The sequence below is a fragment of the Anguilla anguilla genome, chromosome 4 (assembly GCF_013347855.1).
Source record: "Anguilla anguilla isolate fAngAng1 chromosome 4, fAngAng1.pri, whole genome shotgun sequence".
In the NCBI taxonomy this organism is placed as follows: domain Eukaryota; kingdom Metazoa; phylum Chordata; class Actinopteri; order Anguilliformes; family Anguillidae; genus Anguilla; species Anguilla anguilla.
In genome coordinates this window covers 27466843-27481924 of record NC_049204.1, presented here as the reverse complement: position 1 = coordinate 27481924, position 15082 = coordinate 27466843, and the positions used below count along the sequence as shown (strand labels likewise).

General features: G+C 39.0%; 1 protein-coding gene across 7 annotated transcripts in view; it reads right to left on the bottom strand.

Moving 5' to 3' along the window:
- Nucleotides 1-15082, bottom strand: part of pde4ba (phosphodiesterase 4B, cAMP-specific a) — a 140229-nt gene that overhangs the window by 31805 nt on the left and 93342 nt on the right. For 5 of the 7 annotated variants that reach the window (XM_035413290.1, XM_035413291.1, XM_035413292.1 and 2 more), the window contains 3 exons: nucleotides 3562-3756; nucleotides 2982-3018; nucleotides 2773-2843 (listed from right to left, as the gene is read on the bottom strand). In XM_035413290.1, coding sequence (XP_035269181.1) covers nucleotides 2773-2843; nucleotides 2982-3018; nucleotides 3562-3756 — 303 coding nt within the window. Of the gene's footprint in view, nucleotides 1-2772; nucleotides 2844-2981; nucleotides 3019-3561; nucleotides 3757-10480; nucleotides 10624-15082 lie in introns of those variants that run through there. The other 2 variants (XM_035413294.1, XM_035413297.1) reach the window with 2 other exon arrangements.

Sequence of the window (15082 nt, the reverse complement as noted above, 5' to 3'; positions counted from 1 at the left end):
TGAGCACATGCTCACAGATGATGTGAAAGTGATAACAGATGCACAAACTACTTCAACATAAAATTATATTGTTTCTTCTGTATATTGTGAATTTTCAGGTCTGTTGATGATTGCAACCGGCCATATCTTTGTATCAGAGATCCTCTATGGTCCGCTGGAGAACCGTGACTCCCTCAGTTTAAACAAAGATATATGCACGTACACACGTGTGCACAGTACACACGTAGGCAAGCACGTACACAGACACAGTCAAACTCTCATAAGCACACACATATACAAACAAAGAAAATGCCTTAAAATGTACAAAAACGGATGGACAGATACAAAATTCAAAAGAAAGAGAAAGGGATATGAATAAAGACAGAAAGGTAAAACTGGGTATAGATAACAAAGTTCTCCCCAAAACTCTCCCAGTTTGATTTTTGTTCTATTATAGCTTAGGATGTGCTAAATGAGAATAAAACAATACATATTTCAATGATTTTTTTTGCAAAGAAATTACTCTCCTGTACAACCGAAAATGTAAACTACCCAGGCATCAAAGTTCAGGAAATATGATGTAACTTTGAGATTAACTGTTGTAGTGTTTACCTTCTTTGTTCAGGCTACAATGTTAAGGTAAGTCATGCCCATTTTCTTTTGTTTTATCTTTATTTTATTAATTAATTAATTAATTAATAAATTAAAGTTAATAAATGCATTTACAAAATAAGGCATGACAGAATACCACACAAAACAGAATTATAACTATATAGGTAAATGTTCTTTTTATTAACCATGTATTATACTATAGTGCAAAGTGCCAGGACTCCAGCAACAGCTGCCTACAAGATGCAAAAGCGTAGCATAGTGTGAAGACCATGACTGTGCTGTGCCAATGGATGTACACTAAATCCTCGCTTTGTCTGGTGCTTATAAGAACAAAGGGATAGAAAGAACTTTCACTTACACCGGTATTTATCTCTGGATCAGTGTACTGTAACATCAGTACCCTTGTACCAGTTTTTTATATCTGCACAAATATAACAGCCAAACATAGTTTCAAATGGGGGCAATGATACAAATCACTAGACTGTATTCCTGATTGTACGACGGGAAGAATCATACAGAAATTCCACATTGCTCCAGATTTCTTCTTAAAGAAGAAACAACTAAGCATTTAAAAAGAGGGAAAGCCCTGAGTGTGTGCTCATTTCCCCTCAACTAGCCCACGAACTACAGAAGATATAAGTGCGATGAAAAAGAGAGGGGAGAGAGAGAGACAGAGAAAGAGAGAGACACTATTGTACACTGACCCCTGGGACAAGCAAACTTTGCAACACCAGATTGGCAATAGTACCAAGTTCCATATTTGGACAAACTGACCTCATAGTTAAACGATCGCATATGCTGAACACTGGTAAAATGACATCAAATAAACCAACAGATTAAAATGCTAGTACACACTGAGTACAGACCTTACCCTTAGTTCATGTTGTACTTCCCTCAATTTCCAAAGTTGAGAGATGCACTCTCCATTACTGCTACACTGTGGCATCATATATTACAGATCCTGGCAGAGAAGACAGCACTGGCAGCACAGTACAACTGCCACAAAATGAGAAACAGGCTGCTGACCTAATAAAAAACCCCACACTTACACATCTATTTGTCCTATTTCTACTTTTTTTAACAGGGAAGGGAATGTTGATTTTTTTCATTTGTTGGCGACAAGATAATATTGATCATGGTGATGAAGTTAATTTGAACTCCTACATCTTTGAATTAAATTGAAATCATTGGCTATTGAAACTAATTAGCGTTTCAGGCCTTTAAACGAATATACATTTACTCAAGCAAAGTTGCAAACTCAAAATGGCGCTTCTTGTGTGAAGTGTGATTTCTTCACCCTAAATCATGGAATGAAATACATAATGTATTCAGAATTATAAACAATATAACCTGTATTAATCAGCACCCCACATTACTGAATAATGTTTCAGTAGCAGATGGCTGACTGTGTATACTCTGGTGCTCTGAAACAAAAAGAGTATTTGCATGATGCTTTTTCCCCCAATAATTGTTTTTATCATGTCTCAATACTGAAATTCAAGTTAAACCAACTGAACTGAAGATGGTATGAAATGGTATGAGGATGAAAAAATGAAAATTTCAAACTAGGTTTATAATATAAATTAGGATTTTTAAGAAATTTAAAAAAAAAGTATCATACAAGTTTAATTCTCAAACTGAAATCAGACTGTATTTCTCCCATTTCCAGTGATGGGATAAAAATACTTGTTTTTAAGTTTTGTAAGCACGATTACACCTGCAAAGCAAGATAATTGCAGGCATGCTATATTTGCAACCTCTTCCTGATGACAAGTAACTGTCTCTGGAATACATCTAATTTTAAAACCCATAAAATCAATTTTCTTTTCCAATGCACATAACCTCTCCTCCAGAAGATAAGAATTTTAGAATAAAATTCAGCACCAAAAATACCACTGTATGCTCACAAGTACAAAATATGGAGAAGTGTGTCCTCTAGTGGTCAATATAATAACCAACTCTGACTGGCCTTAATATGTCCAGTATGCGCAGATATCATAATGTCAATATCGCAACACACACTAAAAACACATTTCTTGACATAGAACTTAAGGGCCGTCAGATATTACAGTACAGTACATGAATGAATGAAAACAAGTACACTCAAGGTACCAAGGAACACAAAACATTAACTAAAATGTAAATTCAGAGTTGCAATTCAAAATAACCTGAGGCATTTACCTGTTCGAGGCACATTGTACGTTGGTCAGCACGGTGAAGTTGTTTCTCACACTACGAAGACTTGCAAGTACCTAGAAAGCACATGGTATAATGCTTGGTGAAAAATTCCTAGAACAGTACCAAGGACAATTTTCAAGGAGATGACATTGAAATGTAAAAAAAAAATGTTTAAAGCAGGTAACTGATCCCACAGGTTAGGAGTCATTTACCTGAGCAAAAGGTGTCACAATCAGGTCATCTCCATGTCTGCAAATGAAAAAAACACATGACAATCACAAAAACTCAAGACAGACAGGACTGAGATAGTGATATTTCACACATTTCCACACCATAAATGAAAAAATGCATTCAACCTAAGCAAAAAATGGAATCCAAAGTTCATTAAAACACACTCAAAATGGGTGAATTACCTGGTACTATTTCACACACTTTGGCAGTGTTACTATACATTAGATACACTGATTTATTCAACAGGCTTTCTTACATAACCAACAGTGACCACCCTGATTACAGTCATAAAGATACTGAGTGACATATTACTAGGCTTCTGGTGATTTACACTCTGCAAACCAAAGAGAGATTGACACACAGTCCAGGTAAGACTGCAGAGCAAATGTAGCCATCTTTACATAATATGTATGGATGATCCAGTCTAAACATATTATAAATGTTTGAGCAGAAATCAGACGGAACACTTGCTATCTCCTGGGCCTGTGCTGAGGTTGAGACAGCCAAGCCTCAGCTGTGCTGGCGCTAACATGCAAGGCAGAAGAGGGGGGTGGGACTTACAGCTCGGAGGCGACTGAGGAGTTGCGGGACATGGACTTGGGGGAGAGGTCATAGTCGCTGTCAGAGCGGTACAGAAAGGACTCTCGCCGCTGGTTGTGTCCGGGGAAGTTGGTGTGCAGGACCAGGCCCGAACCCGGAGAGGCCTGGGGGTCCAGTGGACTGCAGCTGGTGGACGGGCCATTCTCCACATCAAAGCTGAGACACACAAACAGGGCACACACTCACAATCCACCCCTTTTCAATCCATACTGTGTACAGCACCAAGGGTTCCACAGCCTTCTCAACCCACAACCCACAACCCACAAAATGAGCAAAAACTTTTTCTGTGCCCCACCTATTATTAAAGCAAGATCATACTCATCAAATAACACGAATCCTATGATATTAAGTTTTATTCAGCTGAGATGTTAAAGGAGTTTTATCCTGAAAGCAGCACATGTTCGTAATTAGCCTGCTGTTTATATTTGAACCAATTTAGTGGGCTGCCAATCAGAAGTGAACTAAAAGTGATTATGCGTACAGAACGAACACGCAGCGCCAGATCTCAACCTCTCCGAAATTCTATTATTTACAAATGATTTACAATACATGAGAAGAAAATGCGGTTATTTTACCATTTATCAATGACTAGAACAGTAAGTGTACATCTTTATCTTAGGACTCACTGAACAAGACTTCAAATGCAAAAAGGACAGAGCGCTATGAGAGAAAGCGCTATGGTCCCAAGCCGCTGTCATTACTCCTACACTGCACACAGCTATCTAATACAGTCACAACAATACATTCATCCCTGATACAATTCACACAGATGTTTCCATCCCTCCTCAGAAACAAGGTCATCATGACATTTTGAGTCCAGCTTCCAGTTTCCCCTAGTGTGCTCTGATATTGTGTGAAAAGGATATAATTTCTTGTTCGATAATCAAACTTGTTTGAACCCCTTGGAAAATGTAACATTTTGAATATTTAATTAAGACTTTAATTAAGTAGTCCCGTTACCTAGGTAAAATAAGGTGCCCAGCTGCACTCAGCGCTCAAGTTTATTTATATAGCACATTTCATACACAAGGAAATCCAATGTGCGTTATACAGAAAAATGCACACTTGCATATATACATGTTTAAAATTAAGTGAAAAAAAGATGCATAAAATATACATAATTCATGTTGCACTCATGGTAGCGCTCAGTATCAAGGAGTACGATAAACAAATGGAGGAACCAAGAAAAAGTGTAACTCTACCACACCTCAGTTAACGTTTGAAAATATTACAGGGTTCATCAGTGGTCACGTTAATGCAGAATATTATGTTTTTAACTCAGAAAAAATAGCCAAATGCAGGAAAAAAACACTGGGTTCTATCAACGCAGATATTCCGAGGTCTTTTTTAAAATAATGACAGCGTGATGACCCAGACTTGAACCACAACAAAATAATTATGATATTCCTGTTTCTTTGAGCCAATGTCTGTTATTGGTCATAATATTTACATAGCCATTGGTATCACTGCGATATTCAAAGGGAAAGTGCTTAATTTGAATGAAAAGTTGAAAATGAGCTTGCTCAACATGCGTAAATTAAAATAGAAATCGCTCCTAGGTTTTTTATGCTATTAGCCTGCATGGGAAAAAATTTGTTTTGATCATAAGACGGAACATTGTTTGTATCATATTTCATCCCACTCATCCCCTTATTTCATCCCGCATCTGCTACAAGATACAAAATTCTGAACGACATAGCCTTTATTGGGTTATTATTGAATTGGCATATGATTAAACCGGGTAAAATGCTGATTTTGAAAAGTCCTCCATTCCAATGGCACAGCATTCCAACTGCTGTTATGCCATTGGAGACAAATCAGTTTGAGCAACAGTTGATCTAATGAGTCATTTATTGCTGTGAACGGCATCATATTATTATTGGCATAATATGATCTTCCCCAGTTTTATTTTGTTTCATAAAACTTCAAGATACTGTTGTCATTATTTCTTAGCTCTAGCATAGCATATTTAAGCTATAGCTACAGGTTTGGCGGGAAATTAAACCAGGGCCATAATAATTACACATTTAAGCATTTTATTGAAATTTTAAAGGCAGAAAGTTTATAGAAATTCCAATGATTTTTGCTTATTTATGAGAGTCATTCGAACTTAATTTGGAAAAAGTAACAGCCCCATTGGGTGATTTCAAATACTGATTCTGCTGATTCTATAGGGGCGACATAGCTCAGGAGGTAAGAGCGGTTGTCTGGCAGTTGGAGGATTGTCCGTTTGATCCCCGCTCTGGGCGTGTCAAAGTGTCCCTGAGCAAGACACCTAACCCCTAACTGCTCTGGTGAATGAGAGGCATCAATTGTAAAGCGCTTTGGATAAAAGCGCTATATAAATGCAGTCCATTTACCATTGTGAATACCATGTGTGAGGATAGCCATAAGCTAAATAATAAAGCTTGATAAATAAGCCCAGATTTCAAATTTCAGCATACAAAGCATAATCAAGCACAACTAGCATGTAACAGGGTGACACATGTTTTTGTTAGTTCATTCATACCGGCATAATTGAGCATCTTATTGCTGGAAATTTTATAATCATCTTGAACATTTATTTATTTGTCCATTTTTCTACATAAATGATAATATTCATGCAAAGAAGAACCATTTTGGCTTGTACACTTTATTTCAAATTACTGATGGTCACATAATGTCTTTACCACTTATGGTTAAGAAGATAACCATTTAGAATCCATTTTTACATATGAAAATTGCTCCAAGAAAAAAACAGCAGAAGAAAGGGCACAGACATAAGTACAAGCACGTTAAGAGTACCAAACGTTAAGAATAGTGTTTCCATAATTAGTAGCAGTACTGTATAACAATAAGTCAGCATATCCTTCACTATTAGACCTTCTGCCATCAGCCACCACCTGCAGCCATTCTGTAGTGAAGTCACAGAGGCACCGTTCACACTACAGCTAAATACGGTTGTCGTTTATCATTTTAGTACTTAATACAGTTACTCTAAGTTCACATTTAGTACACTAATGAACAAGAGAGGCAACTAGTAGAAACCAATCCTGCTTGAAACAGGGAGTAATTACCAAAACATACTCCTATGCAACAAGCTTGGTTGTGCAAGTATGGACGGAAATGAGCTTTGACAACTGGTAGCAGACGCGCAGGGATTAACTACGTAACGCTCCCTGACTTCCTTTCACTCTTTAAAACCAGAAGAAGAATTTCCAACTTAGAGCAAACTGTTGAGTACTGTTAACAGAAGTTTTATTCAACATTTCTGCATTCGCTGCCGGATCACACGAGGAAACACGTCTTCTCTGGCTTCTCTCGGCAGATACCAACAAAAATGGAATGTTTGTTGACATTGGAGATTGTGTACACATTTGCGATATGTGAAATGCAAGACTTATATTCAGAGCAAACATCGCATTATTACAAACTTGCTGACAGTGCTGTAAATACAGGAGTGAGCCCTGTTACTCATTCAACATGTAGGCCTAGGTGTTCTCAGTCTACTAAATATGTGTATGTGTACAGACACAGAACATGAACGACTCCAGTTAATAACTTTGGTAGTCAAGCCTCAAAAGTGTGAATGGGGCCAGAAAGGCCTGAAGCTAGGCCTTCTCTGGGAATCCAAATATTTCTCTGCTGCAGTGTCCCTGAAGAAAAACATTTGACAAAGTCTCTCACTTTGTGCTGGATGCACCCACCACAATCACTTCACACTCATGTCTCATACCACAATCTGTCATCCCCTAATCTCAAAACGCTCCATCACACACAACCGTTAGGGCCACATAACTTGGCTTTGGACAAGACACTACTATCAGAAGATTTCATGAAGAGACAGAACTTTAGATCTCTGAAATCCTCTTGTTACAGTACAAAAAAGGAGACTTTTTCTTGCTAACCACCATGTTGGCTGAATACCTTTCTGCATGAACCCCTCCTACTAAATGCCATTTCCCCTACAGCAGACAGACAGGAAATATTTATCTAACATTTCAACTCCTCCGCAAGTGCAGGACAAATCCTTTATTTTACAGATTATATCTGTTTATCAGATGAAATATCTGGAGTATATTGTGCACTAGAAGGCCTAACAGGATTATCCAATGCTCACTTTTCAGCTGAGAAGGTTGTGCTGCCATGACGCACTCTGATGCATCATGGTAAGGGACGCATACAGGACTCCCTGCAGCTGGATCAGGCCCTGACAGATTTCTGGCCTGTGATGGGCCCCAGCTCGCTCAGCCAAGGGGAAAGTAATCCCCAGCCCCCAATTCTGACCCCTGGCCCTTGACCCCTGTCCCATGCTGGCCTACACTGTAGTTAGCGTGCATAATCTGCAAAGACACATCAAGCGCAAAGCTGAGGTCCCAGCTCAGCCTGCCCTGTCATGTTCTCATGGCGATGAATCACAGGCCCCTCATCCGTCCTGTCCTGTACTCTTACAGGATGGCTAAATGGCCCCCATGGAAACTGGAGGAGTAAGCAGAGGGACAGAGAAAGGGTATTCTGTCCCTCCAAAGTATGGGTAATAAGCAGCTGCAGGAAGAGATTAAGAGGACTGTTAGTCATATAGTCACAGGACAGGGCTGAAAGCTTTGAGATATACTATGGCGGTCAAGAAGGAAACACTACAGCGATCGCAATAACAGCAAAGGGAAGAGTGCATTCTGGGCCAGTCATTTCCATCCAATACACAAGTGTCTGAGGTTCCTGTTTCAGCAACAAGTAGCTTAACTGGCTGTGACTGAAGCAATGCCACAATTAATTCATGAATTATGGCAGGCATTAAACATTTTTAAGGAAAGAAAGTATTTGGAGTGCCAGGAATTCAGCAGGGGAAAAAAGCAGCTAGTTTAGCTTGCATGCTCTCAGCCCTGTCTACATTTTTTCCAAAGGTTATTTTTCCCTAAATGGCTCTGGTGTTGGGGGAGAGAATTCATCAGCCCCCATGTGCATACAAAACATGCGCATTGAGCCCCCTCTGAAAAACATAACATGTGCATTGAATCCCTTCTGAAATAAAAACATGCACATAGCAGGCCAAAAAAAAAAGAAACAAGAAACACAAAAAGCTTAATGAATTGACTGAAGCCGTGAGGCCTAGCGGCCATTTGGTGGCCGGATGTGAGCCCATGTCTGTCTCAGGAGAGTTACAGCGCTAATGCCAGCAGGTATGAACAAAACCCAGTAACAGCAACGGGACAAACTGAAACACCACCAAAACAGGAAAATAACTGGGTTCCTTCAAAAAAAATATAACGTGTGGGACAGTAATCTGCCTTTATTGTGGACGGACTAAGCTCACTTGGACCTGAGCGTTTGAAGTAAAACCTGAGGAGTGGTAGCGGAAACGAAAGAATGACTTCATGCATCACTGTTGTCTCTCTTCACTTCTCCTTCAGAGAGCTGGCAGAGATGGAGAAAGGGCACTGTATCTGTATTATGAGAACAAACAGGACAAAAGCGCTACTTTAGAAGCCTTTCTACGGCTTGGCTATTTACAGCAGGGGTTATTTTTCCATTACAGGGCCTGGGTGCGTAGCTTCACAAAAGCAGGTTACCTCAGGCCAAATAGTACAGTATGCCACACTCTTTTCTTGTGTGTGTGCTTGCGCGTAAGTGTACGCACATGCATGCCTCTGCGGGTCTGTGAACGTGTGTGGATACGTGCGTGTGCATGTCTGTGTGGGTGTCAGTGGGAGGGCGTGCCTATGTGTGACTGGCTGTTAAATGACCTTCACACTTACATGAACCACATACAACACTCAATATTTATGTTTTTTAAAAACTTCATCAGATCTCATACATCACAGATCTCAAACATCACAAAAACTATACACTTTTACCTATTTTCACAATATCTGCAGATGAAAGTACATATAAATGTCTCATCTCATCAATCAACCCAGTCCCGTACATGAATTAAGCACTGCACTGTATTTGATCAACAACTGCTAACCATCAAATTAACCATCTTGCAATACAAATATTTATATTTGATTTGAGCATTTAACAACAAACCCGCCTCACATTATCTCAGTTAGATTATTAGATCTGTTAGATTATCTCGGTTGGCATTAGGGCTAGTGAGAAACCTCCACAAACTGTTCCTCAAACGCACACACACACACACACACAATCAGTTCTACAAATGTAAAATGTCTAGAGTGCACGGAAATTCCCACAGGGAACTGAATTCCCTCAGTCAACGGAGTAAGTTAACATTGTCCCTGGTGTAAGTCAAAATTGCCTTGTTTCTTTGGAGCCCAAGGGTATCCAACATTTTTTGTGCCTATGCGTCATTGACTGTTTACACAGAAAATTTTGTATCTCAGCTCTTGATGTGTATTTCTTCATGCTTTTGTTTATCCATTTTTGCTAATAAAACAATTAGCCATCATAATCTGCCATAACCAGATTCCTGAAATGATCCAAATCCAATGCAATCAAATTCAATCAGAAAAAGTTGTTGGGTGCAGTCATTCCACATAGGCGTTACTTTGGCAAGCTTACTTTGTGTATGCTAGACAAAGTAGAAACAATACATTTAAATTGAGGAAATTAAACAAAAAAGGTAAGCAAAGTTGATTTGTTGGACCACATTCTAGTATGAAAGTGTAGGACATCCCAAGGCAATGAAACAATTAGAATATTACACTTATAAAATTTAAAAACTGCTTATAATAACCAATAAAAATCAATATTAATCAATATTCTACATTTGATGACAAACATCACATTGCCATGCCATACCAAAGAGAAAGAAAGCATCCAGTTGCAGCTAACAGTCTCACCAAAGGCTTGAGGGTCCTTTGATGAAACATGCTTTCGCAAAAAGTGTACTTAACTTGTGGAAGAGTTTGGAGAATAGGAAGGAGATAGGGGAGCTGACCTGGAGTTGGAGGAGCAGATTCTCTTGATCACTTCTTCACTGAAGTCAAAGTGGACTCTACTTTTGTGACAAGGAGACCTCCGAATCATTGCCTCGAGACAGCTATCTGCCACGCATGGTACTGGTGTCAGTCTCACTCCCGATTACAAGAAGCTTTCAGACCAAAGCGACTTCCCCTCTGTGGAGTAGTGAGGCAGGGCTCATGGGCAGACATGGAATGGATCGAAGGAATGGACTCACTTCCCTATAAGAGCCTATACGCAGGAGCGCGCACCTACAGTGTAAAGCCAAAAGCACACACCATGTCTGCGAGCTGAAATGTTTGTAGTGCAACAGTGCAACACCAACTGGATGCGATCGATGTTGCGCCACAAAAGTGAGAACCCATGCTGGGAGGAAAAGGCCTGCGGCCAAAACAGCAATCTTTTTAAAAAATGGTAAGCATTTAATGGGTTAGCAGTTCATTTACGCAAACAATATATATATATATATATATTTTTTTTTTTTTGATTTAGGTGCATTTCTTCATCTTCCCAAATGCTTTACTTTAAAATATATATTTCTATTAGGGTCTACAATCTATAACAAATTAAAAAAGAATACACACCAAAAAAATAGAAATGACTCAGTTAACCACTGCAGCTTTCAGCACAATGCAGAACTATACATTTATTTCTGTTTCGTGTCATTTTGTCATAAAACGTTTTGAACGTCATGTATAGCGCTGTGTAAATAACATAATAATAATTATTATTATTATTCTCATTATTATGTTGTTGAAATAATATGTGGATATCAAACTACCACTACCTAAATAGACTGAATGATTGTACTGTTGGTATTTAGCCTATATTTGGTGAAAACCTAACCCTAACCCTAACCTTAACCAATATTACCAGCTCTCAAACCAGCTATTGTTTCAAGCTATTTTCCTTAATACTTTAACATTTTCCTCTATACTTCTACATTTTCACTTGCAAAAGTTGCATGACACACAAAAAATAGACTATTGGGTCCAGTCGGGGCAGGCACTGCACTACAATCATACGGTGTTTACATTCTCTCATATAAAACAATGGAGGAGAAATCAATGAAGGAGAAATTTTAACTGTGGCACACTGTGTGCTTCAGGCTTAAGATTGGCCTTTTGGTACTCCCCATTTAAAATACCCATCAGCTCCATCAGTAACTCTGCATGAGTGTATCTGGTAAGCAATTAGGATACTGTGGTGTGGGCCTGATTTACCAAGACCTTTAGCATGTGCAAACCTTTTTAGCATACGCAAAACTAATAACACTACCAATGATTGGTGCAAAACAAATACCATGACTGGTCATGTTCTTGGTTTTGTGAGCTAAAATGTTTTGCACATTACAATCTTTGTAATGTATCCTAATACATATATAATCTATATCTTCATTCATATTATCTTCATATAAAATGTACTGTACTTAATATAAAACAATAGTAAATTAAACAAATTAAAACAATGTAATAAATAAAATATGACCATGCTCGATAAAGAGTGGCTTGTGATCTGCTGACAATAATTTATATCTGGAAAAACTCCAGTTCTTAATCTCTCAAAACAGAGACTCTGGACAGTATTTGTCCATCGACCCAGGAATGACACTCTATAAACAAACTGATTCAATAATCAAGTTTGAAGAAATATACAGAAACCATATAAATAGCATGGGTACATAAACAGAGCACTCTGGAATGGGGCCCTAAAATCTAAATATATTATGTTATTCATTTCAGGCTTTAAAACCTCACAATGTGCCTGCAGGATATGGGACTGAAAGTTCAACAACTAGAATAATTTAAAAAAAACAGCCAAAGCATGTGGTGGCATTACTATGTAAGGGATGATCGTATTTTTATGTGAGATCATGTTTAAGTGTCCATCAATTGTTATATGGAACAACAACATTGTTCCTGGCAGTCTGATAGCATGATGCTTTGATTAGTGAGCAGACAGGGGATTAAGCACTCCAATGAAAAGTGACATGTATTTAGCGTATGCATTTAATGCACATACCCTTAGTTTGTCAGGCAGTGAGTTTGGTTGCGGAACACGGTTGTCACACCCCTTCATAACCAAACCTTTAAAGTAACAGGATTAAGCGCTCCAAATCGGAGTGATAACCATACTTACCTGCAGTGTGCATGAGTACCCACAGTTTGGGTATGAAGGACAGTGACTGTATTTTACAACCAAGCTCACTTCCTGAAAAAATGAAAGTACTGACAACCAAATTTCAGTGCAGATGTGGTTAGTCTGCGCAGTGTGTACCAGAACCGCAACTACGTGTTAACTATGTAGGAAATATGCTAGGGTAGAGGAAAATTATTGTTGGATCAAAAGACTTTATTGTTAATGAGTTCCGACTGGACAAAGTAATGTCTGATCTGAGTAATCGATGAAAGAAATTCAGTGGTAGTTTGTAATGTATTTCTGTTTCAAAGACTCCCCAGTCTGACAGAATGCACCCCCCCCCCCAGTCTGATGTCAGTTTGAAGGCCCCAGACCCCCCCACCCCTAGTTCAACAGCTCATGACCTCATTCACAACTATGTGTCCAGCTGTGTATGCTGTCCGTTTTTTTTAACAAATTCTAAAACTGGCAACCTTAACTAGGCTACATAAGTTAGCTCACAAATAAGTTCAAAAATAGCTGACATCTGACTAGCTGGCTAGATAATGTGGGGGTGGAGGTTGAGTTCCATTACAAACTAACCAGAAACCAGACCTGTTGAGTCAATTTATTCACCACACACTTTAATCTGATCAGTTAAAAAATATTTACCTATCTCTATGTAATCATTTCCAATCTACCACAATGTGAATATAGCACTTTTATTCTTCATGGCATACATAGCTATTTCTGACATAATGTGGCTAAAGAGGGTAAATAATCCCTCAAGATAGGAAAAGCGTAATTAAAACAAATTAAAAACGTTAAAACTATGGGACTGGTTGTAACAAAAGCCAGGTTACACAAGGACCATGTTTTTTTTTTTTTTAAACCGCAGTACAGTATCTACAATCAGGTATCAGGTGAATAGACCTTCTGCTCTCCTCTGCACTGTTCCACGACTGCCCACCAGGGGTAACACAGCACCACATGACCCCCCTGTGCTCTCTCATAGCAGTTACACAGTCTACCAGACCATGTCAAACCTTGAGTGGTGGCAGGCACATTCTCCACATTCCTATGTGTCACTGAGTGAGCGTTGTATAGCACTCATTCAGGCCTAAGTGCTGTCATTACCATACATTCATTCTGCCGGTCACGCAGGTTATACTGGGCCGAACCTGCCAACATTGTGACAACGCCTTTACTACAGCGGGAGGGTCACAGACTTCAGCCACTTCTTTTAGTCATGTCAACAAGCTTATTTCTATTCATTACATTACATTTCAGCATTTAGCAGATGCTCTCATCCAGAGCAACAATCTGTGCACACAGCCAGATATTTACTGAAGGAATTCAGGTTAACTACGTTGTTCAAGGATACAATAGCAAAAAGACCCACAACCTTTGAATTACAAGCCCAACCGTCATACTACACTAATTTCCAAGGTTTTGTAATCAAAGTTTTGAATAATTAGCTTAAATTAAAGAGAGTGGGAAAAAAGATACTCATTCACAAAGCTTGATAAGTTCACAAGAACCAGAGCACTGGAAATCCCCTTTGCAGTGATGCTGGCCAGAGGTCTGGTCTCTGGAGAGTGGGAAGCACTTTACAGCTGCTTAAGTCTTCTATCAACACACAGCCTGAATCCGCACTCCCCCAAATACCACACCTCTCCGTTTCTCCAAAACACAGAACCAGCATGAGGGTGGGGAGGGGAGATTTGTTTAAGGGCTTTGATAAGGGCACACGAGCAATGTCTGCGAATCTGAGAAAGCAACAGAGTATTGTTTAGGAGAAAAAAATACACTGCATTTATCAAAAGGAGAGAGGCGAAAAAGGAGGCAGGCGGGGGGAGGAGAGAGTGGGAGTGATAACCACACTGACAACACTTCTGTCACACGTCTTTTAATTACCCCCCTTGGGAGTTCAAAAGCTTATGGCACCATTAACAAGAATCCTCAATAAAACAGGCTGCACCTTTCAACACAACACAACACACTTTCTTCATTCTCTCCTGGATCTATACAGGCTCAAACAAGTGGCTTGTGTGAATTTCACAGCTCTATCTACCTCAGTACACTGAAAACGAACTCACAGAATACATTTCAATTAAGACAATACAGCTGTTTGTAATCAATAACTAATTATTTTTAAGCATATAATTTCTAATGATTTTCTAAAAACTAAGGAGTCCAACCTGCACACTAAATATTTTTGGCACTAGAGGGCAATAATCAGTTTATAGACACAAGGCTTGTAATGTTAAATGGATACACTAGGTGGCCATCTAAACCTCTGTATGACATTTTATGTACTTCTGCTTAAATTAGGATAAAATGAGGTCAGTGTTACTCAGCAAATTGAACAGTGGATGCTACTCATGGGATAACTGGGCAAAAACAAGAATTACGTTTAAATTGACTGTAGAAAATTGCTTTCCAGATTATTTTTTTTAAG